At 37.8% G+C, this 20,982-nt stretch overlaps 1 protein-coding gene across 1 annotated transcript in view; it reads left to right on the top strand.

Moving 5' to 3' along the window:
- The window catches only part of LOC136881832 (MORN repeat-containing protein 3-like), a 64,845-nt gene extending 46,429 nt beyond the window's left edge, over positions 1-18,416 (top strand). Inside the window, exons 4-5 of the mRNA XM_067154267.2 lie at positions 5,523-5,710; positions 18,258-18,416. Coding sequence (XP_067010368.2) covers positions 5,523-5,710; positions 18,258-18,416 — 347 coding nt within the window. The remainder of the gene's footprint in view (positions 1-5,522; positions 5,711-18,257) is intronic.
- Positions 18,417-20,982: the final 2,566 nt, after the last annotated feature.

Raw genomic sequence — 20,982 nt, 5'->3', positions numbered from 1 at the left:
GTCTCTGCGTTCTCCCCTCGCCTGGCCTTGAGTGGAATTCCCAGCCACCTGGCATATCTCGCTCAGTCAACTCGACGTGATAAACTCCCTTCCTGGTTCATAAAATAATATTTTAACACACAGTAGAAATAAATGCTTTCCAATAAATGATTTTGCCAATTTTGAAGGGGACAATACCAAGATTTACAGTGATTTTTTCAGTCTTGTGATTATTGTCAAAAAAAAGTGGAAAGTTCAGCAGGAGCTACTATACAGGTGGTTAACCAGACCACTACCTTGAGTGATGGACGCAGGCATTCGGATTCTGGGGAGCCTGCACCAACATGCTTGGAGATTCCGGCAAAGACCAGCGACAAATGCCGGAATTTCTGCAAATTCTCTTAGATTGGCAAGCCAAAGCAACTCACCGATACCTTGTCCCAACATCAAATCATGATAGCAGCAATTCAGGAGACAAGATTTACTGATGAACATGCCCTGAAGTTGCAATGTTACAAGTAAAGCTGGTAAATATGTCATCCCCCACCTAGGCACTGGATCAGCAGGGAGATTCTGGGTTCAGTCACAGACTTTACATCCGCCAACAGGCGGGTCTCAACCCTCTCCCTCTGAAGCAGCAATAAAGTGTATGCTATCGTGAATGTGTATGCACCGATCAGACAAACAAGAAAGACCCGGAAGAAACAGATTGTGGGAAGAGCTTGAAAACACCATCTCTAAGATCCCAGACAAACATACAACCATCGTGCTTGGGGATTTCAGTGCCCAGCTTGGCAAAGCATAGAAGTTCCAAAACATTGTAGGTAATTATCCGCTTTACCAAAGAACAAATCTGAATGGACTGCGCGATTTGTGCAGTTAGGGGGCACGCAGCTTTGAGCATGCATCCAAAAGATAGTGAGTTTGAACGTGAGATGGTTTCCTGTGGTTTCCCATTTTCACACCAGTCAAATGCTGAGGCTGTACCTTAATAAAGGCCATGGCCATTTCCTTTCCACTTCCAGGCCTTTCCTATCCCATCATCGTCATAAGACCTATCTGTGTCAGTCTTCTTCTTATTATGACGCTGTCTCCCTCCGAAAGTTGGCGATTCAATTGATTATGATTACACGTGAAACGGCAGCACGGAAGATTTGTTTTGACGTTAATGTTATTTAAATAATTAAATAATAAAACTTTTAGTACTGTAAAGGTGAAACATTTGACCATATTTTTAAAGTATGTCCATACCACCACCGCAAGTCTTTCAGCCAAGAATTTCTCCGTCTTCCCACAGATCTTTTCCCATCAATCTTCCCTTGAATGATCAGTCAGAGAAGTTCATATCGTTCACCTCTCATGACATGCCCGAGGTAGCTAAGCTTATGCTCCTTGATGGTTATGAGAAGCTCTTTCTTCTTGTTCAAGATGTTGAGGACTTCATTTGTCTTCTTTTCTTTTCTTTTTGGTGCAACAGTAAATATATATATACCTGAATGAAGAGAGAGACTTATGGAATTACATAAAGTACTCGATCTGTTTCTGAAATCAACCACTTAAAGACACCTGCCCAGTAAGCAGAAATCTTGGCAAATTCCATGTACAGATCACGTTGTGACCACCCGGAAAGCTCAGAAAGAGATCCAAAATGTGAAGGCTCTAAGAAACACGAACCTAGATTCAGATCACTATCTATCCACAATCAAAATTAAGTTGCTCCCGTGAAACACTAGGAAGAGCCATCTGAGACTGGTATAATTAGATTTGATACAAAAAACAAAATGGAAATCTAGTCAGGAGTTCATCCAAAAGCTAGAATCCATTGACCCCCAGAAGTGGGAAGAATTACAAGAGGCCCTGGTCATAACAGCTAAGGAGACAATCTCACTAACAAAGCCAAGAAAACATGCCTGCTGGAACAGTGATTGTGATGCTGCGGTAAAGCAATGACAGAGATGGAACACTCAAAAGATCCAAATTACAGTAACTGGGCAGACTTCCTGAATGAAATAAAATATGCTGTGAGAAACATCCGCAGAGTGAAATGTGCTTTCAACAAGAACCAGTTGGCACAAACTGAGCAGGACTTACAGAAGAATAACATACAAGACCTACAGAACCTTCAAACAAAATCTTAGCAGGCACAACCCCGTGGACTTAAACAGCACACAGTGACAAAGAAAATAGCCAGATTCTGGAGGATTACTTTGAATCCCTCAACTGTGTCCTCAGTCAAATCATCATCATCATCATCAAATCAACTCCTCTTGAATTACAGTAGTATAATTTAAAGTCCTCTGTAGTTCAGAAGGTACAACTGCCATAACACTGGTTTGAACGAAGGCACAGCTGCGGATCCTGCACACTGTCGACACTTGATTGTGGCCTCAGAGCCATTCAAAGCAGTGTTACGGCAGTTGTACCTTCTGAAATATAACAACTTTTACTCTCCTTGGATCACTAAGAAGAGGAATAAGAAGAAAACAATTGTTAGGTTCATGTAATTTCACAGTGTTGCATAACAGAGAACCTAGTCATTCATTTTCATCATGGTTAAAATATAGCAATTTTATCCGCCTTATTTAACATACAATGTTGTTAACTCTTATGTTCTCTCACTGCGACCTTCTTTTGTGGAAAAGTTCTTGCGTGTTTTTCGTCATTATATGTAAATATTGTTATAAAGATTTTGTAGATAAATAATAGAATAAACATCCGCAACATCAACCTTGGTCCGATTTAACTATACTACCAACAGGCACACAACAAGGTGCAGCGAGTTTCTCTCATCGCGTGCCCAGCTTATCTGCTGCCCGTTGACTCATTACTTCACTCACTTCATCCGTGCATAACACGAGATAACAATGAAAATTAAGAAAATAAGGAATAAGTAAATTAGTAATTAAGAAAATAAGCTTGTACCTTATGACAGTAGTGTTGGCTACTGGGTGTATGATTCGGAGCAGTGTGTCGATTCATTCAAGTGTCCGAGTGAATGGATTCACAGGAACGGCAAGCTCACGGCACACAATTCAGTGTACTCACGGATCAGCAAGACACAATACACATACGGCTCACTAGCGGGACACTGGACATAGGCGGGGAGCCGAACTTCCACAGTAGCGAGACATATAGAGCCATCGCACACTCAAAGAATCGTATGCAGCCACGGAACAGTGAGACATAACACACATACACGGTTCATTATCAGTACACTGGACATTACATGATATTAGAATCATTTTGTATAAACGGTTTTCACTTTACAAAGGAAAAAAACACTGGACATTGGTGGGGAGCCGAACCTCCATTGCAGTGAGACATACAGAGCCGTGGCACAATGAAAGATTTGTTCGCTATAACAGACTCTTGCGCTCAGCTGTTAAAAAGGTAGTCAAAACATAATTCCAAAGTACCTAGCTTGTTAGTAGGTAGGCTATTAGGTTATTCTATTTATCATATTAGTTTAATCAATCAGTATTTTTATAACTAGTTGACATTAGAGAATTAATTAAACTCAGCTCTTCTAGTCTACCCGCCTAGCTGAGTGGCTCGTCAGACAGTTGAGGCCTGGCCTTCTGAGCCCAACTTCACAGGTTCGATCCTGACTGAGTCCAGTGGTATTTGAAGGTGCTCAAATACGCGATAGATTTACTGGCACGTAAAAGAACTCCTGTGGGACTAAATTCCAGTACCTCAGCGTATCTGAAAATTGTAAAATTAGTTAGTGGGAAGTAAAGCCAATTAGCCTACCCTATGAGTCATGTTCATGACCACTCAAAATTGTCTGCTTTTTATATTGGGAAGAACCATTCGGTATTCCCTCAGTTCGTATGTCGCATCATTGGACAATACTTCAGTAATCTAATCACAAGATCACCACAGTGAGTAAGTGCGCCAACTGTTTCAATAGCTTAAATAAAAAGATGTTTAATCAGAAAACCAGTGGGCTACTGTACATCTCAGGTAGCCTATACAGAATATGATGATTCGAAAAATCCTCTGCTGATAGAAAGAGACATTTTTCAAAGATGACCAAGTTAGTTGGCCATGCGTTTAGGGTCGTGTAGGTATGAGCTTGCATTCGGGGGATGGTGGATTCGAATCCTATCATCATCATCAGCTAGATGGTTTTCCATGGTTTCCCATTTTCACACCAGGCAAATGCTAATGCTGTACCTTAATTAAAGCCACGGGCACTTCCTTTCCACTTCTAAGCCTTTCCTATTTCATCGTTGTCATGAGACCTATCTGTGCGACGTAAAGCAACTTATTTGATTTATATTTAATATGTAGGCTACTTATTGTGGACACAGATATTTTTACATCTAATTATGTATATATAATAGAGTTGTGACTTTCAGGGAACTGTGGAAAACCGTAAGGTAGTGTATAAAATTTTAGTATATTTATTATTATTATTAACTACATAAGTTTTGTGTTTTAATAAACGTGTATAGTATTGCACAAGTACCTATTTTTTTCCTGCATTTCAATGTTTAACTTATTTATTTTGTATTATATATTTAGCGAGAATATAATGAAATTTCCAAGTTCTTTTAAATCATTTAAGAAAAGACTAGGCAAACAATTGATAGGGAATCTCCCACCTGCACGACAGCAGATCATTGATGATTGTTTGTACAGATATTTTCCATCTATATACATCTATATACTTATTTAATGGAGTTGTCACTGTCGAGGGAAGGCTTTGTAACATCAAAACTTGATGCAAACTAGTGGCTGCAGGAGGATCGACAATCTGAAAGCTAGATGACGCATAGGAAAGCAGTTCATAGAATGAAGACCAGATGGCAGCAGCAAGCTTTGAATGTTGTTGATGCTGTTTAATCAGTACACACTACACAGATGCAATAGGATCAATGACTCTAATTAGCTGTGAATCGGCTCACTGTATCAATTCAGTAACGTGAACAGAATCAAAATTAATCAATTCAGTAAAATGAATCAAATATCCCATCACTATAGGACAGGAAATGTTGGAAAAGTTCTCCTCCTGCATCCACACATTTCTGGCGTCGTCTTAGGAAACTCTGATTTACACACAAGTTCGTCTTCCGTAACTGAGGCTATTTCAATGTTAACATTTTTGTGGCCCGCCATGCTGAGCTCTTTCAAACCCCGGCTTCTTGTCCAAGTCATCTTAGGGATTTTGAAGGCATACATTCTAATTTTTTAACACTTCTCTCCGTACCAAGTAAAGAACCAGTCCCTCTCAATTTCTATGTGGAAGGCGTACACCTGGAAATTGTGTTACAAATCGCCTCACGACTTCCCTGCAAGACTCTGTTTCACATAAATATCGTTCATTTCCTCTACCGTGTACACTTATGGAGGCTGTATGATAATTACACTTCACAACTCGAGAACAATTCGAGTGACAGATCAACACTTAATACACGTTCTAAGCACGGGAAGTGATGAGTCAACGGGGTGCAGATAATCTGGGCGCGCTTGTCGGCCAACCGATGAGACAAACACAGTGTATTTTGTTGATGAGAATGCACTGCTCTCTGTTGTAGCTAATGGTAACCGTTACGAGGGCGAGTGGTACCAAGGAGTGAAGCACGGCAAAGGGCGATTCTTCCACCTGTTGAGCGGACAGCTGCAGTACGGAGTGTGGAACGAGGATGTGGCTGTCGTCACCACCTTCGTGGACATCTACTACCGCCAGTCCTCGGTCTTTCCCACGCCGTACCCTCTGCCTAAGGTACTAAAAGCTCTGTACCATAAAGTCCATGGGATATTTGTGTGGGCTAATCTCAAGAATCATTCTGTGAGGTTCTTCAGCCTGTTGAAACCAATAGGTATCTTTTACAGCTGTAATGTGCTAATAAATGTCTTCTTTTTTTATTTAGGTATTTTCTAAATTTGTGTCAAACTGAATTAATTTCAACAGACTGAAAGACCTAACAGTTGTAAATTTAGTCAAAACTGAAGAAGAACGGCTCCCATTTTAACTAAACATTGGATTTGTTTGCAAATGCATATTTTGTTTGCCGATATATAAACCTCCAAAACTGACAAGGTGAAATTGGACAAATTATTGAGTTTAATAGTGCATATATGTGCACATTTGCATATATTGATTATTTATTTATTTATTTGTCTTTAATAGTGGCGAAGTTAGGACTCATGGTCCTCTCTTACACTTAACCATGTCATTATACAGAAAAACTGTAGAGAATATTAAATATTTTATAAGAAACTAATTTGTATCATAAATTCAAAATAAATACATCATAATTATACCAATATGAACATATCATCTGTCACACTACTAAATGAAATTTAATGATAAATTTAAATTAATTTAAAGAAAAATTAACTATTGTCGCTGCCACCAAATTAGGCGGGTGAGGAAAACTGCACTGTCTTCAGATATGGGAACGGCAAAGCGACAGATGGTCGAGATGATACAGATGTTGATTTCCATAGGGAATCTGAAATAATGGTCGAGAGTCGCTTACCTCCGAGCACGGATTGGCAAAGCTGATCGTGCAGTGCTGTCTAGTTGAAGCCCATCCGCTCCAGGCCACCTTACCCGAGTCATTCCCTGTCATGCAGCTGTTGAGCTCGCATCGTAAGTGCAGTTAAAATGGATAGTGAATGTGAATTGATTTGGGCTCAAGTCAAGAGAGAAGTGGCAGAGAGGACCAAGACATTCAAAATAAAGGACGTAGAAAAATTCACGTCAGAAGCCATCGACCGTGTGACTGCTGCTAATTGGGAAAAGTGCTTCAATCGCGCGAAAAATCTTCAAACAAATGATTGGGCCAAGGAAATAGTAAGGGACGAAAGAATGGAGCCATTCATCATCAGTGTAAATGACGACTCGACAGATAGTGAGATGTGTGATGACAGTGACTAAGAAATATTATACTGCCTTGAAGCTAGAAACCTATTCTTAATTCATTGTAAATTAATGTTAACCTATTCTTCTTTTTCCATATTACTCAGTACAATATACAGTATTAAAATATTTAAAGTTATAATGTAATAAAACTGATACGGATTAATATGTAATCCGAAAGTATTTACGGCGTCCTGCAGCCTGTGCCATTTACATGATCGCTTTCCAGGCCATTTTTCAGGAAAACTACAAAACTCACGGAAATATGTTTCAGATAAAAATAAGTCAGGCAGTTTTTTACATTTTTCCTGCAGACAAAATTTTATTGGCTGAAGAAATAAAAACTTGGCCGCTTACTGAAATTTTCAATGCATGATTCTACAGATTTAAATTTACATGCTCAAGATGTTATTTTTAATAGTTATTTGAAGTGGTTTATATGGAAAATAGTTAAACCACTGAAATCAGCAGTCTTTTCTGAAGCTTGTAGTATAATTTCTTTTGAAACATTATATGAAGTAACATCAGGAGCTTGAGAGAGAACATCTTGCCTCGCACTCCGAAATGATGTGTTCAGTTAGACATTTCTTCGCCAGTTGCTACAGTGTAATTCCTCTGACCCGCCTAATTTGGTGGCCGCGACAATAAATTATACACACATCCATACATCACCATTCACCCATCAAGATTCACACCGTGGGCTTATGCATCTAAGAGATACCTTCTGTAGGAAGACTTGAAAGACTCTAGTGAGTTACTACTTCAAATGTTATTTGGAACAGAATTCCATAATCTACTTCCCGTCGCAATAAATGAGCGATTATAGGCAGCTGACCTGCTAAAGGGAATGGCAAGTGTAGTAACAGAGCGTGTATTATGCTAGTGAAAAGAGGAAAGGTATGTAAAGTTTGATGCCAGGTACAGGGGAGTTCTCTCAGTTAGTGATCTGTACACCAACAGGGCTACATGAAGATTTCAGAGTTCTTCAAATTTCAGGAGGGAAAGTTGCTTGTAATAAGGTATGACATGAGTGTTGTAGCGTAACGAAAATATAAATCTGATGCAGGAATTCATGGAACTTTGTATTTTTCTAATTTGTTCTTTCGTTGCATCTATGAATACAGCATCACAATAGCAGAATAAAGGTAGAAGTAATGTGCATACATTTCAAATTTTGACTTTTATTATGAATATTTTAACATGATTTACAAGCAATCTTCAAGAAAATGTAATGTAATTAATGCCATAAACTCTTTTGGCATTTCTTAGATTTTGTCATTATATGCAATACATTGTTAAAATCATACATACATACATACATACATACATACATACATATATCATCAGCCTAGTCAATACCCAAAATTATACATGTACATGTTTTGAGAACATCAACTCTCTCTTCTCCAGTGGTTATAAAATTATCCAAAAATCTTAGAAATATTATCTATAACATTATAATATACACCATCTTATGGTTACACATCTTTATTAAAAGTTATTTTGAACATGTGTCTTTTGAATGTGAGACTAGCATAATGGAAGTCGAAGATAAGGCAACTTAAAATTCAGAATTTATTTTGAAACATATGTGTTTTGACAGACCAATTCCTCCCCTGCAGTAATGCAATCAAAAGGCAACCACAATTCCTGCGAGAGAGTGTTGCTTAACAGCAGATGTAAGCAACACTGCGAACCATGCGACTCTGCCGAGGCTTGCGCGTCCGAATAAAGAGGATAGCCAAGCCGCAGGGATGGGTATCTGTCGAGAGACCAGAATAATGAATATTTCATAGAAAGGGGAGTAGCAGCTTTTCGGAAGTTGCAATAATGGCAGTCTGGATGATTGAATGATGTGGCCTTGTAATAATACTCAACATGGCTTAGCTGTGTTGATACTGCTACACGGCTGAAAGCAACGGGAAACTGCAGCCGTAACTAACTCCCGAGGACATGCACCTCTCTCTGTATGAATGATGTATTGATGATGGCTTCCTCCCGGGTAAAATAATCCGGAGGCAAAATAGTTCCCCATTCGGATCTCCGGGTGGGGACTAAACAAGAGGGGGGTGATCATCAGGTGGATGAATACTGACATTCTGCGAGCCGGAGTGTGGAATGTTTGAATCGTTGTGGTAGGTTAGAGAGTCTGAAAACGGAGATGGATAGACTAAAAGTTAGATGTAGTTGGTATAAATGAAGTACATTGGCAGGAAGAGCAGGATTTTTGGTCAGGGGACTACAGAATTATGACCACAGAATCAAACAGAGGAAATGCAGCAAATGGTTTAATAATGTATAAGAAAATAGGGCAGCAGGTAAGCAACTACGACCAGCATAGTGAAAGGATTATTGCTGTCAAGATAGACAACCAACGCCCACCACAATAGTACAGGTCTATATGCCTACTAGTTCAGTGGATGATGAAGAAATCGAAAGAATACATGAAGAGATAGAAGATTTAATAAAATATGTAAAAGGTGACGAGAATCTAATTGTGATTGGAGACTGGAATGCAGTGGTAGGCCAAAGAAGAGAAGGTAATACAGTAGGAGAATTCAGATTGGGACAAAGGAATGAAAGAGGAAGTCGACAATTTTGTGCTGATCATAATTTAGTCCTTGCTAATACTTGGTTACACCACAAACAACAGCTGTATATGTGGATGAAACCTGGTATCAAATAGATTTCATTATGATTAGGCAGAGATTCAGTAACTAGGTGTTGGATGTACGACTTTCCCAGGAGCAGACGTGGACTCTGACCACAACTTGTTGGTTATGAAATGCCATCTGATGTTGAAGAAATTGAAGAAAGGAAGGAATACAAAGAGATGGCATCTAGACAAGTTGAAAGAAAAGAGTGTGAGAGATTGTTTAAAGGAACATGTTGAACAAGGATTAAATGAAAAAGCTGAAGGAAACACAATAGAGGAAATCGTGAAGAATGAGGTCAATAGGGCTGCTGAAGAAATGTTAAGAAGAAAGGACAGATCAACTAAGAATCAATGGATAACTCAGGAGATACTAGACATGATTGATGAATGACAAAAGTACAAGAATGCAAGAAATGAACAGGACAGAAAAGAATATAGGCGATTAACGAATGAAGTGGATGGAAAGTGCAGGATAACTAAGGAAGAATGGCTGAAAGAGAAGTGCAAGGATGTTGAAGGTTGCATGTTCCTGGGAAAAGTAGATGCTGCATACAGGAAAATCAAGAAAACATTTGGAGAAAGCAAATCTAGGTGTATGAATATTAAGAGCTGATATGGAAAACCACTTCTAGGGAAAGAAGACAAAACAGGAACATATCCAACAGCTGTATCAAGGTAAAGATATAGATAATTTGGTTCTGGAACAAGAAGAGGTTGTTGATGCTGATGAAATGGGAGACCCAATTTTGAGGTCAGAGTTTGACAGAGCTGTGAGTGACCTAAATAGGAACAAAGCACATTCCCTCTGAATTACTGACTGCCTTAGGAGAAACCAGCATGGCAAGATTATTCCGTTTAGTGTGTAAGATGTATGAGACAGAAGAAATGCCATCCGATATTCATCAGAATGTTGTTATACCTATTCACAAGAAAGCCGGTGCTGACAGGTGTGAAAACTACCGCACCATTAGTTTAGTATCTCACGCCTGCAAAATTTTAACATGTATTATTTACAGAAGAATGGAAAGACAAGTTGAAGTTGAGTTGGGAGAAGATCAGTTTGGCTTCAGAAGAAATGTAGGAACACATGAAGCAATCCTGACTTTACGTCTGATCTTAGAGGATCGAATTAAGAAGGACAAGATCATGTACATGGCATTCGTAGACCTAGAAAAGGCATTCGATAATGTTGATTGGACCAAGCTATTGAAGATTCTGAAGATGATTGGGATCAGATACCAAGAACGAAGAATTATCTACAATCTGTATAAAAATCAGTCTGCAGTGATAAGAATCGAGGGCTTTAAAAAAGAAGCAGCAATCCAGAAAGGAGTGAGGCAAGGTTGCAGTTTGTCTCCCCTACTTTTCAATATTTATATAGAACAGGCAGTAAAGGAAATCAAAACCCTGATATTTGCTTATGATCTTGTTATTTTATCTGGGACTGCAGAAGATCTGGAGAAATTGCTCAATGGTATGGACAGAGTCTTGGGTGAGGAGTACAAAATGAAAATAAATAAGTTCAAAACAAAAGTAGTTGAATGCAGTCGAACAAAGTCAGATGATGGAGGTAATATTAAATTAGGAAATGAAGTCTTAAATGAAGGAGATGAATAGTTCTTCTGTAACACCACATTTCAAAAGCTTCTATTCTTTTTCTTTCTGAGCTAGTTATCGTCCATGTTTCACTTCCATACAATGCCACACTCTAGACAAAAGTCTTCAGAAACATCCTTCTAATTCCTATATCAATGTTCGAGGTGAGCAAATTTCTTTTCTTAAGAAAGGCCTTCTTTGCTTGTGCTAGTAGCATTTTATGTCGTCCTTACTTCTGCCATCGTTAGTTATTTTACTACCCAAGTAACAATATTCATCTACTTCCTTTAAGACTTCATTTCCTAATTTAATATTTCCTCCATCAGGGTGTGTAGGCCCCTGTCGATTCTAATAATAATAATAATAATAATAATAATAATAATAATAATAATAATAATAATAATAATAATAATAATAATAATAATAATGTTATTTGCTTTACGTCCCACTAACTACTTTTCTGGTTTTCTGAGACGCTGAGGTGCCGGAATTTTGTCCCGCATGAGTTCTTTTACATGCCAGTAAATCTACCGAGACGAGGCTGATGTATTTGAGCACCTTCAAATACCACCGGACTGAGCCCGGATCGAACCTGCCAAGTTGAAGTCAGAAGGCCAGCGCCTCAACCGTCTGAGCCACTCAGCCCGGTGTCTGTCGATTTTAGAAGCATGTCCTTACTAATTCTGAAAGATGGAAAGTTTGCGATTAGTGGCTGCCTATGTTCCGGAATATTGTGAAAACATCGCTACTTGATAAAGAGTTTTGATTGGTGGATCTGGGTGGTGATAGGGAAGCTCCTGTGCTCTGATTGGTCACTTGGTAATCACACCGGGGCCAGACTTGCCTTTTTAAGAGAGCGAGGCAAGATTTCGTGGTCTTTCGTTTTCTTGTCAGTCCAGCGATTAGACGCATGTCGGCGAATCCTCCTTTCCGGGATGGGCTACCTTGGGGCAAGCACTGTTGATCTCAGTTCTACTTTAATTTACATTTAATATTCGCTTGTATTTTCACATAGGAGTTTACCCTACTTGCCCTGACTCGCCACTCAGTTACTTCAGATGTCTTAGCTTTTCAGCTGGGCCTGCCTGTTTGCTTTCGAGGCATTCCCCTTTCCTTTGTTTAGCTAAACATGTAATTTGTAGATTAATTTAATTTCCCTCAGGGTCACTTGATGCACGCTAGTTTTTCCGCTGCCCCGCTTCAGAAGTGTTTTTGCTGTGGGAGCAAGTTGAAACTGGCTTCTACACCAAGTTCAAATATTTCTGATTTCCCCCATTTCCATTATGTGGCTCAGATGTCTTAGAAAGCACGTTAACTTTCATTTAATATTGTATGTGAATCCTGTGTTCCCTCTTATCACCAAAACTGTGTTGTAGAAGTTGCATTATGTTAATATCCCATGTTGCTAAGATAATGGAAAGGATACTGGAAAGTAGAATAAGGTTGAGGGTTGAGAAGCAGGTACAGGAAAATCAGTTTGGTTTCAGAAGTGGAAGGTCAACAATAGAGCCCATTTTCATTATGAGACAACTAATGGAAAAGCATTGGGAGTACGGGAATGATATGGTGATGACATTCATTGATATTGAAAAGGCATATGACAGTGTCCCTAGGACGAAAGTTTGGGACAGTCTGGTGCAAAAAGGAATTGGACAGGGATTAATAAAAATGATCATGGCATTGTATAAGGAATGTTGTAGTTGCGTACAAACACAAGTTGGCAGGACAAGTTGGTTCAAAATAACTAGTGGGCTGAGACAGGGAAGTGTTCTATCACCAATCCTGTTTACAATAGTAATGGATGACATCATGAGAACAGCAAAAGCAGCATATGGAGGAAGAGAAATGAACATGATGTTATTTGCAGATGATATTGTGATTTGGGGAGAAGACGACAGGAAGGTTCAAGAACAGTTGAATGTGGTAAATGGGAAGATTGAAGAATGTGGATTGAAAATAAGTGTAGAAAAGAGTAAAACTCTTGTTATGACTATAGGGGAGAAAGAAGGGAAAGTTCCGATTAGACTTGCAGACAAGCCCCTGGAAGTAGTGGAAACGTTTAAATACCTGGGGAGTGAATTAATGGAGAATGCTCGACTGGATGCTGAGATTAGTAAAAGGATCCAAGCTGGAAGTTGTTTCTATCATAGTGTAAGTAATATGTTATGGGACAAAGATGTGCCAATGGAAGCAAAGGATACTATGTACAAGATGTATTATGTACCCATAACAACTTACGGAGCAGAAACTTGGACAGTGACAAAGAAGGATGAGAGTCGAATACAGGCAGCCGAAATGAAATTCTTGAGGAGTATGATACAGAAGAGTAGACGAGACAAAATAAGGAATGAGAAAATCCGGGAAGAAATTGGAGTGGAAAAAATGAATGATAGAATAGAGAAGAGCCGACTAAGATGGTTTGGGCACATAAAACGAATGAGCGACGAAAGAATGCCAAAAAAAGGTGATGGAAATGCAAATCCAAGGAAGGAGAGGCCGTGGACGACCACGATTGAGATGGAAGGATACCATCCAACGCAGCATTATAGAAAGAAACCTGGACTGGGACACAGTGTTGGAGGAGGAGTGGTGGAAAGACCGAAGAAAGTGGAGAGGAACCATATTTGCCCCTACCCGGCTACAGCTGGATAAAGGAAAATGATGATGATGATGATGATGATCTCTAGTTTATCTCTTGACCTAATAGCAAAGCTCTTGGCAAGGTACATCTAATTTGTATTTTGGAAATGGTGTAACTTGATTGTTTTGTTCAGAATTTACCTTGTAATGTTTATTTTGGAAAATAATATCTTGAATCAAGGGATCACCATTGATTTTTCTGGAAACCCTCAACTTTTGTTCCTTTATTATAGTCGTCAATTGCCCAACCTGATATTTATTTGTGTATTGGTGCAGTTCATCTGATGTTTGTTATGTGTTAAGGTTTTAAAGTGCTGTGTAATTTGATTTATTTTCCTCTTTTCTTAACTGTATATTGTGTAACCACTGGAAACCGGTTACACAGGCGATGGAGATAATATTCAATTAGGAAATGAAGTCTTAAAGGAAGTAGATGAATATTGTTACTTGGGTAGTAAAATAACTAATGATGGCTGGACATAAAATGCAGACTAGCACAAGCAAAGAAGGGCTTTCTTAAGGAAAGAAATTTGCTCACTCGAACATTGATATAGAAATTAGAAAGATGTTTCTGAAGACTTTTGTCTAGAGTGTGGCTTTGTATGGACATGAAACATAGAAGATAACTAGCTCAGAAAGGAAGAGAATAGAAGCTTTTGAAATGTGGTGTTACAGAAGAATGCTGAAGGTGAGAATCACGAATGAAGAGATACTAAACCTAATTGGTGAGAGGAGATCGATTTGGCTAAATTTGTTACAAGTCGTCCATTTCATGACCGTATCAATGAGTATAATCAAGAAGTTAATATAAAGAACCACCGAATCGATACTTTATTTTTTGCCTCATGCAAAACTGAATATATGAGACGTATAGTTTCAAACACGACCAAGTCCATCTTTTTCACGTTCTGATGTTTTGACTTCCATGGATTCCTCTTTACAAGATGAATACAACGGGAACGAAAGTGGGTTTAAAATCCGGCCAGATCACATTTAAAATTGCAGCAAAGAATGGGGTTTCATATCAAAGTCGGCCAAGTCCCTGTTAACGCGCACGGGCCAATAATCCTGAGCTATCCAGTCTCGTGTTTTCTTCCGGTAATATGGCGGCCTGATGTTTTTTCGAGTCACATGTGGTGGTTTTGTTTGTGTGTATTTTAATAAATATTTTATAAATAATAAATATACACATAATTAATTGGTCATTTTTAATAGTATTCATATTTGCTGTGCAATAAAATGGAGGAAATTAATAAACGCCATACCAGAAAGCGGCAACGTGATCTTTCCACCTTGAAGCGCATGAGGGAAAAACAGCTGAGATGAGTACAATCAACAACGTGTTGTTAGTGGTGATTTAATCAAGGCTCGGTGATATGTTTCGAAGGCGCGATGGTATTGAATAGGTATAATGTGAAGAATATACATTGAAGTAGCTACATGAATCCATATATTTGCAAAATATACACTGTTTAAATGTTAATTAGCCTCTACATTGGTTACAATATTGGGTAATTTTACACAAACATAATGTTTAAAATAATAATCTTTAAAGATTTTTCACTAAATCGTATAACATTTTTAATCATATTTGTTCTAAATAAAGTCAAGATGAACACAGTTGGAAAATAGGCCTAATCTAGATTTCTTTTTTCTTTAGGTATTAGGCCAAATTTTCTAATCTAAGTTTCAAAGATGGCCAAGTCCTCTTACGTAAGTTTCAAAATCGGCCAAGTCCCACAGTTAGTTTCAAACATGGTCAAGTCCAAATTTTAAATACATTTTTCAATTCATGTAATACATTTAGATGGTAAAAATTGTATGGTAATGAATCAGAAGCCTCTGCTAAGCAACATAAAGATTAAAGTGTCTGAATATATATGAACTAATAACCTAAATGAGTTTTTTGCTTCTCCTGAAAAAAAACAGCTCAACGGACTTGGCCATGTTTGAAACTATACGCCTCATATATTAACACTTACAGAACATGTTTCAACCACTTAGTGGTCATCTTCAGCTGTATAAAGAAAAAACTAAGATGAAAAAACATTAGGATAAGAAGCACAAGTGATACTCTTAGGTTATAATGAAAAAAATTGCTGTGTTGACTGTTTGGTAAAAGTTCTTTGGAGACTCCTTTGTTATAAAATGGTGGTCACCTGATCAGGACATCTTGCCTCCCATTCCTATTTGGAAAAGATGTATATTCTACGCTCTCCAGATCTAGTGTAGTAGCGATGTGACACAGTCTGCTTCTGCACAGCCTAAACTTCCTCCTCCCTCACTTGATATATTAGATGACGACAGAACTCTACAAAAAAATTTAATTCTTTAACTGACATTTTCACCTTGTACTACGAAAAGTTGAATATGTTATTTGTATTGAAAATATTATTTAATGAGTCCTAACTCGTATGATATAGCTTTTGCATTCACCCTTCATGGACCGTTTTTGAATTGACATTACTGAATATCTTCAATTCAAACCTTCACTGCCAAGTTCATCTCGCAACATGAGTTCAGATGTCACGTGCAATTCTAAGAGGCTGTTAAAGCCTACCTCACATTTGAACTACACTCGTACCGGTGCCATTCAATGAATGATTAAACGCAGACCTTTTGTGCCAAATCCATCACGAACCTACATTTTCAAGTGTGTTTCATGTGTTTTTTGCATTTATCGAGTCCAAACTCACGCTTGTGAAGTTCTTGTCTAACCCTTCACAGCTGTTTTTTGAATTGACACTTATTGAATAAGTGATTTCAATCCCTAACTGCCAAATTTCATCTCAACCCAAATATTTTATAATGTTATGTGCATTTTTGAGAAGATTGTGTTTACTGAAATATAACCGATGTTTTGTACTACACTCGCGGCAGGCAACATTCAATGGAAGAGTGTCTGAAATAATTTGAATCTCCAATACCAATCATCTCATACTTCCGCATGGTTTTGTTACAGTTTATATGTTTATATGTTTATTGTTTAAGTGATTATGTTATCTCATGTTTATACACTTTTGACTCACCCTTCATGACCACTTTGAAACTGACATTGTACTTTGTGTCTTCATGTTCCCTCATTTATTCACACTGATGTAACACCTTGTGTAATATAAATGTCTACATGCTAGCCTATTTCCCACATTTTGGTTGAAGATGACGCCAAACAGCGTCGAAACTGGTTCCAAGTGTAAATATATGTTGTAAATAAACTATAACATTTATTGTATTGAAAAGGTGGACCCTTTTAAGTTTCCTATCTTCCATTCTCAGTTCAATACGGACAAAAATGAAATTCTTAGATTTAAAAGAACTCTACTTCCCTTCTCTCCAGAGTATTGCACGAACTGTCAAGACTGTGTCACATCGCTACTACACTAGATCACGCTCAAAGACAGACCATCTGGACAGCACAGAATAAACATCTTTTCCAAATAGGAACGAGAGGCAAGATGTTCTGATCAGGTGACCGCCATTTTATAACAAAGGAGTCTCCAAAGAACTTTTACCAAACAGTCAACACAGCAATTTTTTTCATTATAACCTAAGAGTATCACTTGTGCTTATTATCCTAATGTTTTCACATCTTAGTTTTTTCTTTATACAGCTGAAGATGACCACTAAGTGGTCAAAACATGTTCTGTAAGTGTTAATATATATTCAGTTTTGCCTGAGGCAAAAAATAAAGTATCGGTTAGGTGGTTCTTTATATTAACTTCTTGGCTAAATTTGGCGAGAAGAAGAGATAGAATGATAAGACACGTCTTAAGACACCCAGGACTTGTTCAGTTGGTTTTTGAGGGAAGTGTAGGCCTTAAGAACGGTAGGGGTAGACCAAGGTATAAATATGACAAGCAGATAAGAACAGATAGAACAGATGTAGGATGCAGCAGTTATGTAGAATTGAGAAGGTTAGCACAGGATAGGCTGACATGGAAAGCTGCATCAAACCAGTCTATGGACTGATGACTGAAACAACAACAACAACGGACCAATTATAAATATTTAACCAATATAGTTAAGATAATAAACTCGTTAAAATCGATGTCGCAATAAACATTTTCAGCTGTATTCAGAAGGTTTACATTTTATTCCAACTTATAATTATGGCAGCATTAATGTTGTAATTTTATTATTACATTTAAACTAATTCTTTCTGTTGTTGTTGCAGTTATGCTATTCTTGGAGTGTGACTAATTTTGACTGTAACGTTTTGGTAGTATGGTTTTCTTAGTTTTCAATATATTAAGAGATAATTTTCACGTACAGTATTTCCATATCGCATTTCCATCGCATTACCACAGAATCTGAACTACATATGCACAAAATGCTTTTACGAGTTTGCATTTACTCGCTTGATAATGAACAACGCTGTCTGAGAAACATCTGGGCCAGACCGTGAGCAACTCGACTGTAATACCTGGGAAAGATAAAAGGATATTAAAATATTCTAAATGAAATTCTTCAGTTACATGTTTGAGTCGCTTCATGAAAACTGTTTATTTTCAGATCGAGTTACAAGATCCAGTCGGGGTTTATAAAGACAGTAAGAACGAAGTGTTGAACAAGATGTCCCGTGCCAGTAATGAAGACGTCAGGTCCCGAGTATTACTGAAAGAGCTGGCTTGTTCTGAAGCATCTATCAACAGAATTAAGGGGAAGGCTTAGAAAGGCACATTTTATACATTTTTTTGTAATGTTAGAGTTTGTTATATATGTTTATTAAGAGTGTTTTTGATATTTTTTTTGTAACAGGTCAGTTGATCAAAAGCATTTTTATATTAATTTACCTTTTTGAAGACTGTTATTCTTCGCAAGATATATTCCTGACTGTTCAATGTTTATATTGTTACATCCTTTTTTGTGTCAAGTTTATATAAAACTCTGTACTTTAACACTGATCATTAAGTAGTTATGTTGGCGAAAAGTTAAGATACGTAACAGTTTGCACCTCGATTTTGGAAACAATTTATATTTTATCAACATCTTAAGGTGCGTCCACACCAAGATGTTTTCATTAACTTTGTTAACCAACAATGTTCATGAACACTTTTGACTGTTAATAATAAAAATAGCGTGTCCGTAAACTTTTTAAGCATGTTGATAAACAAAATATCTTTAAGTTTTGTGAATGAACCTTTTCGCTAACTTTTGTGTTTTTGTTAACATTTCGATTCCCACATGCGTAAGGACGCAATTAGAGCAGGGAAATTTGTAGCACGGAATATGATGCTTTTGTTATTTCCTCTAAAAATTCACAGTCAAATCGCAAGCAAAAGTTCTAATATACAGTTCTTTTAATTCTGTGTGATATTCTTTTAGCTGTGTTCTAGTGTAGTTTCATTTCCAGCTTCACTCCTCGCTGTATAACCTAATCCTCCATAATCACTTGTATATCATCAAAGTAATACTATCCTAACTAGATTGAATGAAGATTTTCTTTATTTCGTACCTTTACCAATTCCTTGAGATTGTTGTACAAAGCTTCAGACAACTCAGGCACAATAACTGAACTTCTTTGTATTGATACTCTACACAAATATATAAGTGAAATACCCGAGTCACCAGTCGCTAGGAATCTTATAGGTATACCTATAAAAAAAAATACCCAGTCATTAGTGGAGCCCGCTTTCCAATAGTCTGTATAATTTCTTGCAATTACTGGCCCAGTTACGGTCAGCAGTAATTGAAAGTCATGTGGGGGCATTCTCAAGAAAGCCTGCTGCATCACAAATTAAAAGTTCTGACATAAATGTTCTCAATTTACGAACTTTATCATGTAGATCCGTATTGATACAGTTAAAACTAAGAAACAATGTTAGGTTTTGGTCCACCCACTTAATACACATCAAGTGTTCTCTCCAAACTTCATTCTAAACGTCTTCCCAATTTTTTCTTTGCCGCACTTTGGGTCTATTTTCTTCTTCCTGACCCTATGCATCGTAACCTCACAAACAGCTTTTCTCGTGTGGACATATTGTTGAAGAAGTTTGTTAACAAACTTTTATTAAGTTTGGTGTGGATTAGCCGAAAGACAGCATTCATTGGCTTGTACTGAATTCCTACACAAACTTTGTAGATCATTGCAGGATTGTTCCTGTATGTGTATACATTAAAAGACTCACGATCCTAATTGTTATATATAAAATTTCCTTGCTGCCCAAACACAAACCCTAATACTTTGTTACTACCTCAAATGGATGCGTAACAATGGATTCAAGCATGTAATTATGTATTACGCCAATGTTGACGTGCTGGAGAGTAAACTACACCACAAATTATCATAAAATTTATAAGCAGAGAGGTTGGTTAGTAAGTGTTTTTCCCACACATTGCATATAACAGCATTAGGATAAAATACAAATTGAACATACTTTGTTTTAAATTCATGTTCTAGTTAAGTACAGGTTAGACAGGATAGGATTAGACTCTATATATTAAAAGAGTTTACTAAAAACAACTTTGGCAAATCCGTCCGTCCATTCTACAGGACCGATTCACTTCATTTTTGTTTTATTCTCTCCGGAATTACCTGCCAGTGAATCATGAGACACTGACAGGTCTCTGAGTTCAGCCAACTTTGAGTAATCATAAAATCAAATCATTAAATGATCACTCCAATAATCGCAACAGCTGTCATAGATAGCCTAGGTGTCACTGAAGAGGCACACTAGGGAAATGAGGAGTGAGGTAGTTTCCCATTGCTTTCCTCACCGGACCAGAAGTTGCTATTACATATCAGTCTGCCAAGCCGGTATAATTTTTTCTTCCGCAACCCAGAGTTTATAACATTATAAGGAAGCTAAAATAATGCAAACCTTACTTGGAATACCTTGTAAAGGACAGATGTGTTCATTGCATTGTCTAGGAACCCACCATCCCGCCCCCAGAAGTACATTTACGTTTATAACCTAATAAGAGCAGTAGCCGCCATTGGCCATGGCTAGCGTAACCACTCACATTCTCATTGGTGAACATGAACGGAATGTGACGTCATTGCCATCAATGCTGATAGGTACATTGTGTTACCAACCCCGGCTGAATAAAAGCACAAAGGAAAAACACCATGTAAAGGAAACAATGTGAAATACACAACAGCAGTAATTTAATTGAATACTTACGTCCAAACCAATCGTGTTTCCTCACGAAACTAGGTGCCTAACGCCGCTTCGTGGCTTCTAACCGTCCAGACCACGGCAAGAATCGTAACTGTCCAGACCAATGGTCTTGTCCA

The sequence above is a fragment of the Anabrus simplex genome, chromosome 10 (assembly GCF_040414725.1).
Source record: "Anabrus simplex isolate iqAnaSimp1 chromosome 10, ASM4041472v1, whole genome shotgun sequence".
Taxonomy (NCBI): domain Eukaryota; kingdom Metazoa; phylum Arthropoda; class Insecta; order Orthoptera; family Tettigoniidae; genus Anabrus; species Anabrus simplex.
This window is presented reverse-complemented; position numbering and strand designations above follow the sequence as displayed.